The 18,623-nt window shown below is 44.1% G+C and overlaps 1 protein-coding gene across 2 annotated transcripts in view; it reads left to right on the forward strand.

Moving 5' to 3' along the window:
* STARD3NL (STARD3 N-terminal like) overlaps window positions 1–18,623 on the forward strand; it is a 100,307-nt gene that overhangs the window by 79,868 nt on the left and 1,816 nt on the right. The window contains exons 2-7 of one of the 2 annotated variants that reach the window (XM_074150721.1): window positions 5,541–5,838; window positions 7,681–7,758; window positions 9,476–9,553; window positions 11,821–11,874; window positions 11,993–12,110; window positions 14,764–14,862. In XM_074150721.1, coding sequence (XP_074006822.1) covers window positions 5,614–5,838; window positions 7,681–7,758; window positions 9,476–9,553; window positions 11,821–11,874; window positions 11,993–12,110; window positions 14,764–14,862 — 652 coding nt within the window. In that variant the 5' untranslated portion in view covers window positions 5,541–5,613. The remainder of the gene's footprint in view (window positions 1–5,540; window positions 5,839–7,680; window positions 7,759–9,475; window positions 9,554–11,820; window positions 11,875–11,992; window positions 12,111–14,763; window positions 14,863–18,623) is intronic. The other variant, XM_074150722.1, reaches the window with a different exon arrangement.

Below are 18,623 nucleotides of genomic sequence, written 5' to 3' on the forward strand. Positions count from 1 at the left end.
ATGGTTTTGATCAGAGTTAGGTTGATGGTTGGACTAGATGATCTGAAAGGTCCCTTCCAACCTGGACAACTCTATGATTCTGTGATTCTCTTTAAAGAGTCCCTACGCACCTGTAAGAGAGCTGCAAAGAAGAACTGAAGAGTTTGCTTTGTACACACCTACCTTAAAACCACCTGAGACTGTCCTGTGATGAGATTACTGATGGGTTTATTCAGGTACAAAGGAATGTCTCTGTTTGGTTGTTGGTTTGGATTTTTATTTTTTTTTTTTAATGAAAGACACTATGGAAAGCTATCTGCCAGCACACACTTGGTAATTAATTAGTTGGGAAAACTGGTGCGGTGAGTGCAGAAAGCTGCCAGGCTGTCTCTGTTCAGTTAAAGGATCTCAACACTTTGGTGCCAGCCCCGTGTGATGAGACAGGCCCTCGTCTGTGTCCGGACGTGGTCAGGAGGCAGAGCGAGGCCAGAGAAGAGTTCCTTGCCATGAGTGTCCCCTGTCCAGAGGGCTTTGAGGCAAAAAGCCAGTCTGTCAGTAGCAAGGATTTCAGTCTATACGGAATTTCTAAGCTAAAACCGATGTTTTGAGTTACTCTTGAAAGCAACTTGTAGCCGGTGCATTTTAAGCCCGTGCTTTCCTCTGTGCAAAGGGCCCCACAAGGCAAGTGAGTGCTGAACTAGCACATCCTGAAATAATTAGCTCTAGCTGCACTAATTGCACTCCCATACTGTGCTGTATGCAGCAACAATCCAGACTGGAAGTAACATAATCCTAGATAATCGCACTGACTGCCACATCAGAAAAAAAAACCCTACAAAAAATTCATGTCTTTTAGCCAATGCGGATGGAAATATTTTTTGGAAGGGCAGGTGTTACTTGGCTTTCTTCTTTCTTTAACAATTTCTTGGCTTTTCTTTTCTTAACTATGGCCATTGGTGGCCAGATCCTGGGTTTGTGTCTCATCCCAAATGTTTTCCTGTGAGCTGCTGTTACAGAGCCCCGCACTGCCGTGCGAGGGGCTCCAGTACAAAGTGCGTGATGTTTACAGCACTCGAGCACAACGGTCCTGCTCACACCCTGGGGTTCAGGTGGCCCCGAGTTCATTGTAGCACTGGAGACACCTGACCAAACACATGCCCCATATGTCTTCCTCCTCTAAAGCCCTTGGACAGCCCCGTTTCAGGCAGCTGCTGTCGAAATAAAGGAGGAAGCTTTAAAGACGTATTGTGCTTGGCCGCCCTTGCCTGGTGCTTTTGGCTGGCTGGGACACAACTGGCCGTGTCGGCAATATCCAACATTTCCTTCTGCTCTTAAAAAAGATCCTCCAGAGGGGGAGGTTTCATTAGTGAACAACACCTTTGACATCGTGCGAGCGCTGCGCTAATGTAGAGTCCATATTAGCCCCAGCCTTTGTTTCCTGTGGCTTAGTTTTCGCGCTTGCCCATTTCCCGAGCCTAGCTCGGGTGGCTCGTGTAATGGGAAAGGCAGCAGGTGCACGGGATCGTGTCCTGCCTTTGCTTCATTCTGGACTTCTCCCTCTGATTATTTCTCCTAAGGCTTCCCCTGGGGGCCATCTGTAAGAGTGAGACCGTTGGAACAAATAATCCTAAGGGCAATATCATTCTGGCAGCGTGAGCGAGCACCAGGTGGAAATTAAATGGAAGGGAGTTCGGCGCTTTCGATGTCCAAATTCAGCAGCTCGGTTAAGAAAACTTTTCTTGGAAAGGGAAGAACAGGGTCACAAGCTCTGACTGTTGATTTCCACTGGCTGGAGATGATTTTGCGCTCAATCTATCCACTTCAGCGGGAGGTGCAAATGTTTGGTTCTGCCTTGGAGCGAGCCTGAAAGGTCAAATCCACCCAAAGCCTCCTTCCCTCCGCGGGGCACCCAAAAGCCCTGCGCTGGTCCCTGCTGGGCCGTCAGGCACTGAGTGAACAGTGTCCCCATGAGCAAACCCCACAGGTGCTCCGTCAGGCTGGTGAGGTCTTTCAGGGACTTGTATTGCCCGAGAAGAAATGTTGGTGTTTAGGAACCTTTCAATTTGGATTTGGTCCCCCATGTCTTTCGATGAACCCATGACACAGACTGAGAGGGGGCAGGCAAAGATGGTTCTCTGTTGTCCCCCTTTCACTTTTCTTTGTCCCCCTTTCACTTTTCTTTGTCCCCCTTTCACTTTTCTTTGTCCCCCTTTCACTTTTCTTTGTCCCCCTTTCACTTTTCTTTGTCCCCCTTTCACTTTTCTTTGTCCCCCTTTCACTTTTCTTTGTCCCCCTTTCACTTTTCTTTGTCCCCCTTTCACTTTTCTTTGTCCCCCTTTCACTTTTCTTTGTCCCCCTTTCACTTTTCTTTTTTCCCCTTTCACTTTTCTTTTTTCCCCTTTCACTTTTCTTTTTTCCCCTTTCACTTTTCTTTGAGGCGTGGCTGACTCTTTTCTGGGCTACCACTCGGTTGGCATGCTTTAATTTTGCCTCGTGTCACTTCTTTTTTTCACCTTGCTTTTTCATTGCTGTTTTTCTCCTGTTCTCACCTACGTGGAACATGAGCCTTGTAGATTCCTGAATGGCATTTCCAGTCCAGGGTGTCCCATCAGGCCATAAACGGGGAAAAATGTCATCAGTTTGGGTAAGCTCTCTCCCCTGAGAAGCAACACTGCCTGTTGCTCACAGCCTGCTCTGTGTTCAAGCGAGCACATTCGATGAAAAAAAAAAATCCCAGGATAGGCCCAGTGCTGGCATAAAACACCATTTTTCCTTTGGAAATCTGCAGAGTACGGAGCGTACAGACAGGTAAAGGAACCCCATCCCTTTGACAGGGCAAGGTTTGTAGGAAGAGCCAATATCTTTCATTGGCTCAGTTGGTATGGTTGGAATAAGTAGCAGACTTTAGGTAAGAACCCCTCTTCAAGCCCACAACAGAAGCAGCATCTTTCAAAGATGAATGCCCGTTGAGAGTACTTATTCAGAGTTCAGTCCTTCAGAAAAGCTGCATTATTTGTTATGTCAGTGATTTAAGAAAATCTTTTTAGAGTCAGATGTTGCCAACGGGGAGTCATGAATTCACCTTTAAGTCAGGGAATTGATCAGCAAATAAACATACATCTTATTTTATGGGATGGAGATTCTGCTGGTTAAAAATGGTTTTACTCACTCAGCGTGTATCATTTTCGCTGCTCTCCTTTGCTATCAGCATCTGAAGTCCTGCAGCTCTCTAGGGCTCGGATTCATAGCACCACAAACCTAAACGATACTCCAAAATTTGTACCTTTCCTTTTATTTAGGATTTGCCTCCTCTGCTGCAAGTGTAAAGGTAAATGGCATGTGCACAGAAAGGAAAACTCTATGTAGTGCCCCGTGAAGGTCCTGTGGTAGGTACAGTGCCACCACCTTTTCTGGTGTGCAGCGCCACGTGGGCTTCACTTTGAGATCTTCTAAGAAATTATTGATTATTTCTAGCCATGTTCTGTTCAAAATTAAGGTCTTTTTCTATCAAGGCTTTCTGCTGAGGTGGTGGATGCCCCAAGCCTGTCAGTGTTTCAGAGGCATTTGGACAATGCCTTTAGTACCATGCTTTAACTTTTGGTCAGCCCTGAAGTGGTCAGGCAGTTGGACTAGATCACAGAATCACAGAATGATATTGGGTTGGAAAGCACCTCTGGAGATCATCTAGTCCAACCCCCTGCCAAAGCAGGTCCACCCAGAGCAGGTTGCACAGGAACGTGTGTCCAGGTGGGTTTGGAATGTCTCCAGAGAAGGAGACTCCACCACCTCTCTGGGCAGCCTCTTCCAGGGCTCTGCCACCCTCACAGGAAAGAAGTTCCTCCTTATATTTAGATGGAACTTCTTATGTTCAAGTTTGTGCTTGTTTCCTCTTGTCCTGTCCCTGGGCACCACTGAAGAAAGACTGGCCCCATCCTCCTGACACCCACCCTTTAAGTATTTATAGGGCGTTGATCAGATCCCCCCTCAGCCTTCTCTTCTCCAGACTAAAAAGCCCCAAGTCCCTCAGCCTTTCCTCATAAGAGAGATGCTCCAGGCCCCTCATCATCTTTGTAGTCCTCTGCTGTGCCCTCTCCAGCAGTTCCCTGTCCTTCTTGAACTGGGGAGCCTAGAACTGGACCCAGTGCTCCAGATGGGGCCTCCCCAGGGCAGAGCAGAGGGGGAGGATGACCTCCCTCCACCTGCTGGTGACACTCTTCCCAGATCCCGGAATGAGATGGCGGTTGATACTGGCTTGGTTTGCCTCTGCTTGCTTGTTAGTCGCAGACAGAGACTCAGCTGGCAGGGTAGTTTCTGTCTGAGTGTGAATCTGTTACCCTTCTGACGATGAAGAGGAAAAGCGGACTGAACTACCCAATGGCTGTTACGTGCCACTTGACCTAGCCGTTGGCCATCCCTGCCTCTTCCTTGGCTGTGATGTGTCTTCCCTGGCATCCCCCTGCCCCACCATTCCTTTTCCCCTTGTATCCTCGCGTTTGCCTAGGGGTGTGTTAAGATCCCCTGTCTGCTTTTCCTCCTGTGCTTTGGCCGACTGTGTTCTCGCAGGCTTGGAGCTGGAACGCTGTTGGAATAGAAGAGCGGGAAGGGTTTCTCCTTCTGTTTTGCAGTGTACTGAAAGACAGCCCACACGGGAAGAGACAAAGTTTTCTTCTTGAATTTCAAAAAGCTATTCCCCCGACGTTACAGAAGCTTGTCTGATGTGATTGGTATTGCAGGATGTATAGCTTAATCTAATGAGTATTTTGCATAAAATTAAATGTTTTGTGCTTTCCTTGAAACCTACGTGACCTCCTTAGCCAGCTATTTCTAGAAGCTTTAATTGGAAAATGGTTCTCCTGGAGTGATGTAGTGAATAATACATCAAACCGCTCCAGTTTTATAAGAAATTTAACCTGAATTAATTTCTTTTTAAAGCCTTGCGGTCAGAAGAGACTTAGGGTAATTGCATTATACCTTTAACCACTGGGTTGCATACAGTTTGTTTTCAGGGAGACCCTATCTGGCCATGTAAGTTGTCATAACAGCTGAATTTATCTAGAGTAGTGTATTTTCCTTATAGAACGGTTACTGCGATATTCAGGGGTTTTAATGGACTTTTTTTTTTTTTTTTGGTTGTGTCAGCTCTGGATGTGCTGACAGCCAAAAGTGCCATTTTTCAGGAATTCTATGTGGAACTTTCTTTAAGTTGGCTTCCTATCGGGAGCATTTAAATGAGAATTAGAAGCCTTGAAGATGCACGGCGGCGTGCTTTTTATTCCTTTCCATTTAATGATCTCGCTCTAACAACGTGGAGAACGGAGGCTTCTCAATCTAGACATGGCTCCCTTATTCCCACTGCTCTAATTGAACGTTAATTCTCCTGTTTCACAAATCCTCTGAGAAATGTAGAGAGCCTAGATATATCTAATTTTAGAAACAATGTTTAGGACCTACTTGCCGAGTTGTTCAGCCAAAAGGGAACTGACGCGGTAAGATGAAAATACCTACTGGAATTGGGGTTTTGGTGACTAATGTGTTTTGGGGTGGTTTGTTTGTTTGTTTAGAAATTCTTCCTATATGGATCAACCTTCTAGTGATGGTGAAACTGGAAGAAGACCACTCTAAGCAAACCCCAGGATGAACCGGCTGCCAGGTGATGCAGAAAATGCTCACAGTAGCAGTGTGGAATCCTGTCCTTCCTTGCGGGATGTCCACTCCATCAACCCGACGCAGCTGATGGCAAGGATCGAGTCCTACGAAGGCAGAGAGAAGAAAGGCATTTCAGACGTCAGAAGGACTTTCTGTTTGTTTGTTACATTTGATCTCTTATTTGTCACCTTGCTGTGGATAATAGAATTAAATGTGAGTTGTCTTTTCAGTACCCTTGGACTTTATTAATTTCTTTATTCACTTAGGAGTGGTTAATAAGTTGTTCTTTTCTATTCCACATATTTGCATCTCTTTAAATGAAAACTTCTTACTTTGAAGCTTTCATGAACATAGTATCTACTCAACTGCATCTGCTTTTAGTCATTAGGATACGTGGTTTAATTATGATTATGAAGATGATCAGAGTGCTGGAGCTCCTCCCCTATGAAGACAGGCTGAGAGAGTTGGGGTTGTTCAGCCTGGAGAAGAGAAGGCTCCGGGGAGACCTCATAGCAGCCTTCCAATATCTGAAGGGTGCCTACAGGAGAGCCGGAGAGGGACTCTTTATCAGGGAGTGGAGCCATAGGACAAGGGGTAATGGTTTTAAACTGAAAGAGGGGAGATTTAGATTAGATACTAGAAAGAAATTCTTTCCTGTGAGGGTGGTGAGACCCTGGCCCAGGTTGCCCAGAGAAGCTGTGGCTGCCCCATCCCTGGAGGGGTTCAAGGCCAGGCTGGATGGGGCTTTGAGCAACCTGGTCTGGTGGGAGGTGTCCCTGCCCAGGGCCGGGGGGTTGGAACTGGATGATCTTCAAGGTCCCTTCCAACTCTAACCATTCTATGATTCTAATTGCTGCCAGAGTTCCTGTAAGTATTGTTTTCCCTTTGTCACCATTATACAGCATGTTTAGTCGTAATTTATTTTCAAACGCTTAGGGAACAGCTCCATGGCAGCTTGAGGAAACCCTAAATCAAGGCTGTCATGGTTCTGTGTTCATCCTCATGTTAACTTGGTACTCATGCAGCCACGCAGGGAGCAGCTTGGAGGAAGGGAAGCTGATCTTCCTTATCTATGCTGGAAAGAGGTGATCACTCGTGATGCAGTAGAGCAACCAAGGGGAAGCTATAGTTGGAAAGTTATTTGTCAGGTGGCCATAGAGGGGAGGGAGAGGAGAAGAAGTAGAAGAAATTTGGAGTTGGAGGGTCCAGAGAAGGGCAACGGAGCTGGTGAGGGGTCTGGAGAACAAGTCTTGTGAGGAGAGGCTGAGGGAGCTGGGGGTGTTCAGCCTGGAGAAAAGGAGGCTGAGGGGAGACCTTCTCGCTCTCTCCAACTCCCTGAAAGGAGGGTGTAGCCAGGGGGGGTCGGTCTCTTCTCCCAAGTCCCAGGCCATGGGACAAGAGGAAATGGCCTCAAGTTGTGCCAGGGGAGGTTCAGATTGGATATTAGGAGAAATGTTTCCACGGAAGGGGTTATTGCACATTGGACTGGGCTGCCCAGGGCAGTGGTTGAGGCCCCATCCCTGGAGATATTTAAAAGCCGGGTTGACATAGTGCTTAGAGACATGGTTTAGTGATGGTTTTGATCAGAGTTAGGTTGATGGTTGGACTAGATGATCTGAAAGGTCCCTTCCAACCTGGACAATTCCATGATTCTATTCTAACTAGAGCTAGTTTCTGGGTGGCTTTTTGATCAGCTGTTTTGATCCTCCTTATGAGACATAAAATGCTCCATGAATTTGTGTTACAGACCTTACATTTAATCGTTTCTCCTTCTCTCAACAACTTGTTTGCTTTTATTTTGGGACAGTCTGTAGCTTGCGTAGGCCGGGTGATAATCCTAAATGGTTTCACTTTGAAAATTGTATTTAATAATGAAAAGCAAATAAGAACCTTAATTGTGAAATTGGCTTTATTAGCATATATGTCCTTTGGAGTTAGTGTGATGATGGTTTTGTACATCAGTGGGGAACTATTCATTTCACCCTTCAGATTTGGGTGTATTTTGGCTTCAGTAACTTCTGTTCTAAAGCTGTGTGTGGTGTTGTTTCTTTGCAGGTAAAAGGAGGCATTGAGACTACCTTGGAGAAAGAAGTCCTACAATATGACTACTCTTCCTCATATTTTGATATATTTGTAAGTGTTCTTTAGGAAAAAAAAGAAAGAAAGAAAGGAAAGTAGCAAAAGTATAGTTTTCCCATGTTCCTCCTGCCACAGGTATTCCCCAGTTTGAGTCCTGTGAAGGGGTTGATCTTTCCTTGATTATTGTTCCAAATGTGACCCGTCTAGGGGTTGCCCAGTCTTGCTTTGACAGCAGGCTCCTGGAGCCCGTGGATAGAGATCCTCAGGCACACTTAAATCACTGCTTCCGCTTTGAGGGGTGCGGAAAAGCAGCTTAAAAAGTCAGGAATATGAGACTGATGTGACATAAAGATACTCATTGTGAGGACGAGACCGATAGTCCTCCAGCTGTAACGTAATTTTGTTTAAACCAACGTTCTTCTAAAGGGCTTCGTGTTTTTGCGAGATCGATCGTTCTACCGGGTCTTGTTTGCCTGGCAGAGATGAGTCGGTTTGGGGTCAGTCGTTTTAGATCGATGACGATATGCGGAGTCCTCCTTTGATACTGGGGTAGAGACTCCTCCCAGCTTCTGCACTGAACCGTTCGCTGCGTCAAATGGAACGAGGTACCAGATACGTGAGATACCTTACTGCAGAAAGCAAAAAAAAAAAAGAAAAAAAAAAAAAGAATTGTTATCTGTAGATGTTGATGCTCTGAAAATTATTTTGCCCTGTAGTTGAACAAAGGGTTAAAAACCATGTAATGCAAAATAAGAGGCTTTTATTCCCCGGTAAGGGAGTAGCTCATTGAATTCTGCAGAATGATTTGTGGGCTTAGACAGGATTTCTTCTGTTTCTGCTACACGTCACTGCAACGTACAGATTTGCATAAGATGAAGTGGGTTCATTTTAGCCCTGGCCGTGCCCGTCCTTGATTTCTCTTCATTTTCAAGCCTTTGTTTCACGTTTTTTAGATTCTGAACGCATCGTTTCAAACAAGTTGGAGGCAATCTGATGTCAAAGAATAAACAAGGAAATGGAGGGCTAGCGTCCTCGATTCAGAAATCTCTTCCGTCTGCTACTGATTTTATTTTCTGGCCTAGATATACCAGAACTTACCTTTCTTTAATGCAAAATATTTGGAATAGCTTGCTTTTGCAGGCATCTCCGTAAAGAATAATTGGTTGCTGCAATGTTAATGTTTCAAGAAATCCTAAACATTTAGGAAGTAGAAAATAGGTTTTTAAAATTCTTCCCATTTTCTGATTTCACTGGTGAAGTCTTTACGGTTTTTAATGATACTCTCGCACAGCAGCACACACCGCTAAGATCAGCGAGGTGCACGGTGATGCTCGAGGTATTTACTGGATTAACTGCCTCTAGATTTAACTGCTTAGATTCCAGCCAGGTAAAATGTTCGTTAACATACTTTGTGTAGCTTTATTCCACTTCCTTATTATATATTCCAGTTATTTGTGGAATTACGCATACACTTGCATATTCGAGCCTACGTAGGCATGTGAGTGGTGCCATTTGCTTTACGAATGGGAAATTATCTTCTATTTCTGTTTGATAAGCGCACATTCAAATTTGGGTTTCGATAACGGAGCTCAGAGTTTCCTGTTCTAAGTCGTTTTGTAAGCGCTTAGTTATTTCCATTCAATAACAGAACTTAAGAGCGGCCTGTTTTAAGTTGTTTTGTAAGCAGTTAGTATTTTCAAGTGAGCTGAGAATCTTGTGATTCTTCTGTGTTCTGAATTAACCAACAAATCTTTTTCTCCTCTCTCTATAGCTACTGGCAGTCTTTCGGTTTAAGGTGTTAATACTTGCATATGCAATGTGCAGACTGCGCCATTGGTGGGCGATAGCTGTGAGTAGTAGCCAAGCGTAATGGAGTCTTAATTAGAATGAATCAAACGGACACGATTTTAGATGCCTCTTAACGCTTGCATGTTAAGAATCATCTTGATGCTATATATATATATATATATATATAAAATTGCTGTACGGTAACAGATGAAAAACTTCTGGGAGATTTTTCAGCCTAAAGACAAGAATTTAATAGCACAGTGGGTGTGGTCTATTCATTAATACAAATTAAAGACTTATTCTGAACCCAGTATGGATGGCTATTGGTAATTCGTAACCGCTTGTTACCTCTGATTTGTTAATTAATGTTTGAGATACACATTTGCATTTGAAATAGTGAACTGTATTCAAAAAGAAGGATTTGCATTATTGTACCGGAGATTCAGCTGTCCGTTTGCTCCCACATTCTTAGACTTTTAAAGTTTTAAGTTCTATCTGTGAGCACTGGGAGGACCTGCTTTGGCAGGGGGGTTGGACTGGATGATCTCCGGAGTTCCCTTCCAACCCCATAGCATTCTGTGACTCTGTGATTGCTTCACGCTCCGATACAGAACGTTGAACGTGCAGCCCTTCTTAGAATCATAGAATCACAGAATATTTTTGGTCGGATGGGACCTTTGAGATCATCGAGTCCAACCAACAAAAAACACAAACCAAAAACAAAACACCAAACCACACCCAAAAAATCCCAGAACACCAAACCCAAACCAAAACAAACACCCACAACCACCCACCACCCCACCCACAAACAGACACAACCCAACAATCTCGGGCACTAGAGCATGCCCTGAAGTGCCACATCCACACGTTTCTTAAATACCTCCAGGGATGGCGACTCCACCACCTCCCTGGGCAGGCTGTTCCAGCGCCCTCTCAGTAAAGTAATTCTTCCCAATATCTAATCTAAACCTCCCCTGCCCCAACTTCACACCATTCCCTCTGCTCCTGTCGTCATTCCCTTGGGAGAAGAGGCCAACACCCACCTCTCTACACCCTCCTTTCAGGGAGTTGTAGAAAGTTCTTGAGGAACTTCTTGTAGAAAGTTCTTGAGAACTGTAGGCAATCACAGATACCTTCAGTGCAGCTGGACTGCGTGAGTGAGAAAGAATGCAAAACTTGGTGAGAAATTCACGCTTCCAGCAGTCAATGCTAGAGATGGGAATACAACCGGCATGGTGCTGGCTTGGTACGTTGTAAATCTTAGATTATTTTTTTTTTTTTCCCCTTAGACTGCGGTAGGTGCGTGTAGAATTGTCTTCACGGAGAACTTTCTCCACGCGAGCAGCAGCACGCAGTTTGTTCAGTAGCCTGAGATGCCGTGCTGCGATTTGTTTGAACTTGTGTTATTAGCACGGCGCACACACGTATACAGTAGCAACTGCTGCTCTGCCTGTGTTTATTTCGAAGTGTGTGCCTCTCAAAATCCCTTACTTTTACTTGTATAGCTTTAGAGTAGTTCTTCCAGTGCCATCCTTCAACTCCCCGCAGTGGCGAGGCGCTGAGAGTGAACCCATCACGGCAGGAAGCGATTAGATACGTAATGCCTCGCTGGAGGTTTTGCCTTTTATCTTAAAGCCATTTATCTTCAAATCCTCCCTGTGCTTGCCAGGAGCTGGTGAGGTTCTGCTATTGTTTAAAAAATTGCTGGGCCCAAATGCAGTAATAGAGTTAGAAGCTTTACTTTAGCGAACGCTACGTGCCCGCTGCTTTTTTTGGAGGGTTTTTTTCAGATATATTCTGCAGCCTGCCATTTTTAAAATATGTCAGGGAGTATCAAATCTTTAAAGTGATTAATTTTTCACAGTATCACTGTGTGAATTGAAATATTAATTCAAATTTACTCCTGCAAAGATGTTTTGTTGTTTGAAACGGGTCTTTAGATTTGGATGGTGGTGAAAAGCCTTTGGAGCAATTGCTGTTGGCTTTTTCCCAAATACGCGGATAGGGGTTTTTTTAAGGGACTCGGTGAATAAAATGGGATCTTGCTTTATAAAGAAGATGCACTAATTTATAAAACTCAGCATCTAAACTGCCTGTCTGCTGTGTGGAAATCCAACATTTGGAGATGTCCCTATTTAAAAGTTATCTTTATCAAGGAGGTTATTTTAATAGCGCTTTAAGTTAATTGTATCTTACTTGTTACATGTTATTAATCTGTGATTTTGCTGTTGCTGGTAAATATTTAAAGTTGCAACTGACAGATAATGACAGAAATGAGAAAGTCAATCCATTTATTAGTTTTAACTGTTCTTACCCTGTCTCTTTCAGTTTACAACAGCAGTGACCAGTGCCTTTTTATTAGCAAAAGTAATTATTTCACAGGTATATATTCTAAGCAAACATTTGCTTTACTTTGTTTGTTTTTTGTTTTTTTTTTTTTTCAAAAGCAAGATTCTTCAGGGGAAGTTCTATAACGCTGCGTGCTTTTGTTTCCTTCAAGCTGTTCTCACAGGGTGCTTTTGGCTACGTGCTGCCCATCATCTCCTTCATACTCGCCTGGATTGAAACTTGGTTCTTGGACTTTAAAGTGTTACCGCAAGAAGCTGAAGAAGAAAACAGTAAGCTTTTTGATATTTCCCCTCGATCGCTGCGGCTGGCAATGTTCCGTCGGCAGAAGAATGCTTCCTTCAGCTTCTCAGAATTTGAAAAGCTGTGGGGAAAAATGAAATCATGGAGTGTAATTATTCTTTTTGTGGAAAGGAACATACGCCTTCAACCAAGTGGGGTTTTTTTTAATTAATTTAGGGAAGAAAAGTTACAAGTTACAAGGGCCAGATCAGCAGTTCGTCAAGCGCTCAGGAATGTACATCTTTTGTGTGCTTTAAGACGTGAAAATTTAACTGACTTGGGCTTGTAAAATTTTATTTTCTGGGTAAGGCGTAGAGTAAATGTCTGGTTCCTCTTTTAGGAAGAGTAGATGCAAGAACTAACTCAGTGTCACTAACTACTTCTGAGGTGGAAAAGGGAAAGCAAAGAAGTACGGTGGAGAATCTGCTTCATGCCCAGACAGAATGAGCCCAAGAGCAAGGAGGAATTTCAGCCTCTTCTAGCGGAGGCAGCGGCTCACGTCACACTCCAGGGATTCAACTAAATGGAGGAAACCCACTGATTTAGTCGAAAGAGAATCTTGCTCGAGTGGTGAGGAAAGGAAAGCACAGGTTTCTGCCGCGGTTGGTTCGTTAGTTTCGACACCAGGAGAGTAATTATACAGCGAACCCCGTATTTGTGCGTCTTTACCCAAAATCCAGCCTGGAATTGTGTTGGAAGGGCACGTTTGCCTTTTAGGTAAAACCAAAAGCTTTACATGGGCCCAGATGCCTCCATTTCTTCGGCGCTTTGAAATGCGATCTCTTGACTTTGATCCCTTCCCTCTTCTTTTCCACCACTCCAAAAACCGAGTTGGTTAAATGATTACACTGGGTTTTTGCCTAGAGAAAGGGAAACTTCGGGTAACTTTTTGTTTTTCCCTCTTTTGAGGGGGTGAGGAAATACAGCTGCGTTGCGCTTTTATCTCAATAGATAAATCTAACCAGTTCAGAGACTTCTCCATTTTTTTTTAATACTTTCTAGACAAAGAAAGTATTTGATACATACACGCAGAAACACTTGATTATCATATCCATAAAATTGAGATGTTGCTAAATCCCTGTGGGATTCAGTGACACTTTCTTTTTCTTCATTCCCGCTGAGCTTGGAAATATGTGCTTTTTAGTTGAACTCATCGTATTTCACAAAAAGATGGGGTTTCACTGGAAAATGCTGATTTTAAGCGCTTAACGTCAGACAAATGATAGGAGTGTTTGGATTGGATTGTGTGGTGTAAAGGTACTTAAATAGTGCCTTATTTGCTTTTAAATCTGAGGAAGATAATGAAAAGAGATTTTTTTTTTTAATGCTTTTTGACCAGGTATTTTTCTCTCCTGTCTCTGCTGGGAATGGAAGCTGACTTTTTTCCATCTTACTGGAAATCCCACCATGGCAGTTTTCTGCCTAATGTAACTGTTCATAATTTGCAGATGTTTTGTCTGTAACTTAAAAAAAAAAAAAAAGAAAAGAAAAAAGAAGAAGAAAAAAGGGCAAAAAGGAGATTTCCACCTCTAAAAGCTTCCTTCTATGAGCAGCATTGAAAGCTAAAATCCAACCAGTGTGTGTCTTCTAGTGTCTTGGGACTCATTAAGTGTGGAGACTGACCTTCCTCTTTGGGAGCGAGTGGAAAAATAAGTCAAATAAATACCTACAGACTTCACACTGGTTAATAAGATCAATTGGTAGGTAGAAATCCCGCCTGGATGCAGTCCTGAGTAACATGCTCTGACATGCTCTGGGCAATCCTGCTTCAGCAGGGGAGTTGGACTAGATGATCTCTATGGTCCCTTCCAACTTTAAAAATTCAGTGAAATTCAGTGAAATAGTAGTTTGATTTAGAAAGAGAGATTTTTTTTTTTTATTAACTGCTGGGTATCTCAGCTAGCTCTCCTGATTCAATAAAACATCAAGGTTTTCTATTTTTTTTTTCCCCCCATCAGTCTTCATGTGGCAGAGAGTAAAGGATGGAAGTTCAAGAGATGATATTTAGATGACCTAAAATGTCATCTTTGCCCTGTTATTATCAGAAGACCCGTTGATAGCAGTAAGGATGAGATGAATTAGCTTCTCTCCCAAACCCTCGTGGGTTTTTGTCCTGTATTAAACACACCAGGACAGCCCCAGGTCATTTCCAAATCATTTGCCGGATTTTAGATGAAACTGAGCCCAAAGGAGTTGAAGGCTGGAGTGATGGGTACGTTGGGACAGGTGAAAAAGCCGTTAATGAGGAGTCTTAACAGTGGCAAAATGAGAAAATAGTTAATTTGCTTATGCCTGGCAGCTCGTTGATCATTAAAAATAGATTTCCAAGTTTTAGTTAGCCAGTGGATATTGAGGAATTTACATCCACATCCTAATGACGGAGTTGCACGTAGTAGAAGGAAGGGATTCCTTAATTCACGTGTACGACACCTCTGTTTTCCTGGAGTGCGGCTCCGGAGCTGCCTGGAGTTAAAACAGAAGACATAAATGTTAAATTGACAGTTTGCCTTTTTTTTTTCTGAGATATTAATTTATCAAAGTAAATCCTTCCACCGGTCTGAGATTCTTCATCAATACTTGATCTTTAAGACGTTATGTGATAGCACTGAGGATTTGGATTTTTTTTGTTATTTTTCTTTTTAGGATTTTTGATAGCACAGGATGCTTCTGAACGAGCAGCTCTTCTTCACCCAGGAGTCCTCTCCGATGGGCAGTTCTATTCTCCTCCTGAATCAGTAGCAGGTAGTTACGTTCCTGGAATGAATGATTTTTCATCTTGTCATTAAACTCCTGCACATTTCACCCCCTTCAGAGGGCAAGGCGGGGGACGGGTAAAGGGAAATTATTTTCCTTTTCAAAAGAAACCAGCTGAGTTTGCTTTCTGGGACAACAAAGGCAAGTGTAGGGTCCTGCACCTGGGGAGGAATAACCCCCTGCACCAGGACAGGTTGGGGGCTGACCTGCTGGAGAGCAGCTCTGAGGAAAAAGACCTGGGAGTCCTGGTGGACAACAGGATGACCATGAGCCAGCAATGTGCCCTCGTGGCCAAGAAGGCCAATGGCATCCTGGGGTGCATCAGGAAGAGTGTGGCCAGCAGGTGGAGGGAGGTCATCCTCCCCCTCTGCTCTGCCCTGGGGAGGCCCCATCTGGAGCACTGGGTCCAGTTCTGGGCTCCCCAGTTCAAGAAGGACAAGGAACTGCTGGAGAGGGCACAGCAGATGGCTACAAAGATGATGAGGGGCCTGGAGCATCTTTCTTAGGAGGAAAGGCTGAGGGACTTGAGTCTTTTTAGTCTGGAGAAAAGAAGACTGAGGGGGGATCTGATCAATGCCTATAAATACTTAAAGGGTGGGTGTCAGGAGGATGGGACCAGTCTTTTTTCAGTGGTGCCCAGGGACAGGACAAGAGGGAACGGGCACAAACTTGAATATAAGAAGTTCCATCTAAACATGAGGAGGAACTTCTTCACTGTGAGGGTGGCAGAGCCCTGGAAGAGGCTGCCCAGAGAGGTGATGGGAGTCTCCTTCTCTGGAGACATTCCAAACCCCACCTGGACACGTTCCTGTGCAACCTGCTCTGGGTGGACCTGCTTTGGCAGGGGGTTGGACTAGATGATCTCCAGAGGTCCCTTCCAACCCCATAGCATTCTGTGATTCTGTGACCTTCTAGGGGTTTGTCGCAGCAGAGAGCTGAGAGATTGTACTTCACAATCCTAAAACGAAAGATTCTTTTTTTATTGAGCAGTTCAGTTTAGTTACTGCCTATCAGATGAATTAACAATACCTGTAGTGAGGGTTCTGATGTGCCCCAAAGGTGTTAAAAACAAGAGAAGTCTGAAAGAAAATCATACCGTAACTGCAAGGAGGTGGTTATTCTTTGTTTCTGTCATTGATGATCCTTATGGGTCCCTTCCAAGGTGTGACATTCTATGGTTCTGTGATCTCTTATCTACTAGCAAGAGTTTAAGCAGCAATGAGGTATTTAATCCAGCCTAAACTCGGAGCTTTACAGAATCTTAGGATAGAGAGTGAACCCAAAACTGCTCTAAAGCCAACTGACATTTCAGAGCCTCTTTTCCTTTCTCCTGACAAAAGGAAAAAAGCCCTCTCTGTATAAAAAGGCGCTCTGCGTGGGTGTATTAAACTGAGGGTTAATTATATCTTAACTCTGCATATCGTGCGCTTTGTTCTGCTTGAGATGTGAGCTGAGGAAGCCAAAAAATAAATGGAAAATACTGCAAGATTTGAGAATGTGTTCGCAGGCGTTTCAAGGAAATGAGTAATTTCTTTATGGGTTGAATGGATTTGGGCTATTTGAGGACAAAGCGTGAACCTCCAAATCCTACGTCAGTCTTTTTTACCCCCGAATGTAAATCTCTTCTGTAAAGCTGTGCTGTATTATGCAATATATTTAAAATATTAATATCTGCTAATTGCTAGAGCCAAGATTGCCTGTCTTGCATTATAGAGTTAGACACCTTGGTGAAAGGTTTGTGTTTAAGGGCTGTCTTGGCATGATGAATGACTTAGAGCTCCATCTAGGGATGACAAAGCGCTAAGACGATGTGGAGTGGAACTAATGAGTCCAAGTGAAAACGTATTTCAGTTAAAGCTGTGAGTCTCATCTTGAGGAAAAACGGTTGGGAGTATCATTTGGGGGAAATGCAGAAGGAATTATCTACAAATTCTGATTTAGTACCTCCACTTTTCTCCCACTGGTTTCTGATTTCTTCTTAATTCCCCAAGTCATAAACAGGGGACTGAAATAGATGCTGCGCTGTTGCCTGCTTTATCTGCTCTAGACAAACTTCTTAATGTGTCCTGGGATTGCTAGTCCGAGATCTGCCCTGCTAACACAATACATTAATAGATGCTACAATTCCCATTTTTATTAAAACCAGCCTTGGCAGAATAAGCACCATGTACCTGAACTGCAAATGGCTCGGATTACTTTATTGAGCAAATTTGTTGAGATTGAGAGTAGCAGTGAAAACCTTGGACCTTAATTCCCTCACCTCATTGCCCACGCCCTCGCGGTTAGCACAGGGAGGGCTTTTGTTTCATCTTTCCATCCGGGTGGGCCACTGGGGCTTTCAGACCAAGTTCAATGCCCAGACAGCAAAGGAAGGACATGGACCTTTTGGAGTGAGTCCAGAGGAGGGACGTGAAGATGATCAGAGGGATGGAGCACCTCTCCTGTGAGGACAGGCTGAGAGAGCTGGGGTTGTTCAGCCTGGAGAAGAGAAGGCTCCAGGGAGATCTTATAGCAGCCTTCCAGTACCTAAAGGGGGCTACAGGAGAGATGGGGAGGGACTCTTTGCCAGGCACTGTAGCAATAGGACAAGGGATAGTGGTTTTAAACTGTAGGAGGGGAAATTTAGACTAGATATTAGGAAGAAATTCTTTGCTGTGAGGGTGGTGAGACACTGGAACAGGTTGCCCAGAGAAGCTGTGGCTGCCCCATCCCTGGAGGGGTTCAAGGCCAGGCTGGATGGGGCTTTGAGCAACCTGGTCTGGTGGGAGGTGTCCCTGCCCAGGGCAGGGGGGTTGGAACTCGATGATCTTTAAGGTCCCTTCCAACTCTAACCATTCGATGATTCTATGATCATACCGGATTCAGCCTGGGATATTTTGGCAGTAGAATCTGCAGCGTAAGAAGAATCACCAGGTTTTCCTTGGCAGTTTGGCTGGGTTGGTGTTGCACGTGCAGTGAGCTATCGTGCCTCAGCACGTGTGTGTGGTGACTACAGGTGTAGGATTGTACCACCGCTTTCAGCTTATCGAATGACTCCTCGTCACCTGGGCTTCAGTGACAGCTCGTGTGCCTTCTCCTAGTCTGCTCTAACTGCCAAGGAAATTTATTTAAGCACACCTTGATGGGTATGGGAAGGAAGGGAGACAGTGAAATGAACAGATTTGAACTAAAACACACACGTTGGTAGTCCCAAAGTATTAAAGTATTCTGAAACCGATAGATAACGTACAGGAAAAGTAGCTCACAATTAAAAATCTTTTCTTCTTCAAAATTGTGCATTCCTTTCAGATAAGGCAAACTATGGATTGTTGTAAGAGAGCAATTTTTGGTCAATTTGCCTTAATGTATTGATTGGAGAAATAAACTACTCATCATGATGACGCAGAGGGGAATAAACCCCTCTGCTGACATGGCAACATGTCTATAACCAAATCTTTGCTGTCAGGAGGTGACATTTAAAATAGGCTCAGTTGGTATTTTCAGCGTGTTTCTCTTTTTATGTCTTCCTTGAAGACGCACGTGTCCAGGGCCGTACCCTTTTTCATCCACTGCTTCATATGGGTTGACCCTTCATGATTAAACGTTAAGACTTGCCGAGGTAGCAAGTGGAAAATCAGCCTGGAAAAAGTAAGTTTCTACAGTTTCTGTACAATTTGAGCTTCGAAATGAAAGGCAGGTAATGCTATTCTCTGGGTCTCTGGGCATGTAGCCCTGCGACCAGCTGACTTTTCTTTCTGGGACCTTCCAGG

The sequence above is a fragment of the Numenius arquata genome, chromosome 7, assembly GCF_964106895.1.
Source record: "Numenius arquata chromosome 7, bNumArq3.hap1.1, whole genome shotgun sequence".
NCBI lineage: Eukaryota > Metazoa > Chordata > Aves > Charadriiformes > Scolopacidae > Numenius > Numenius arquata.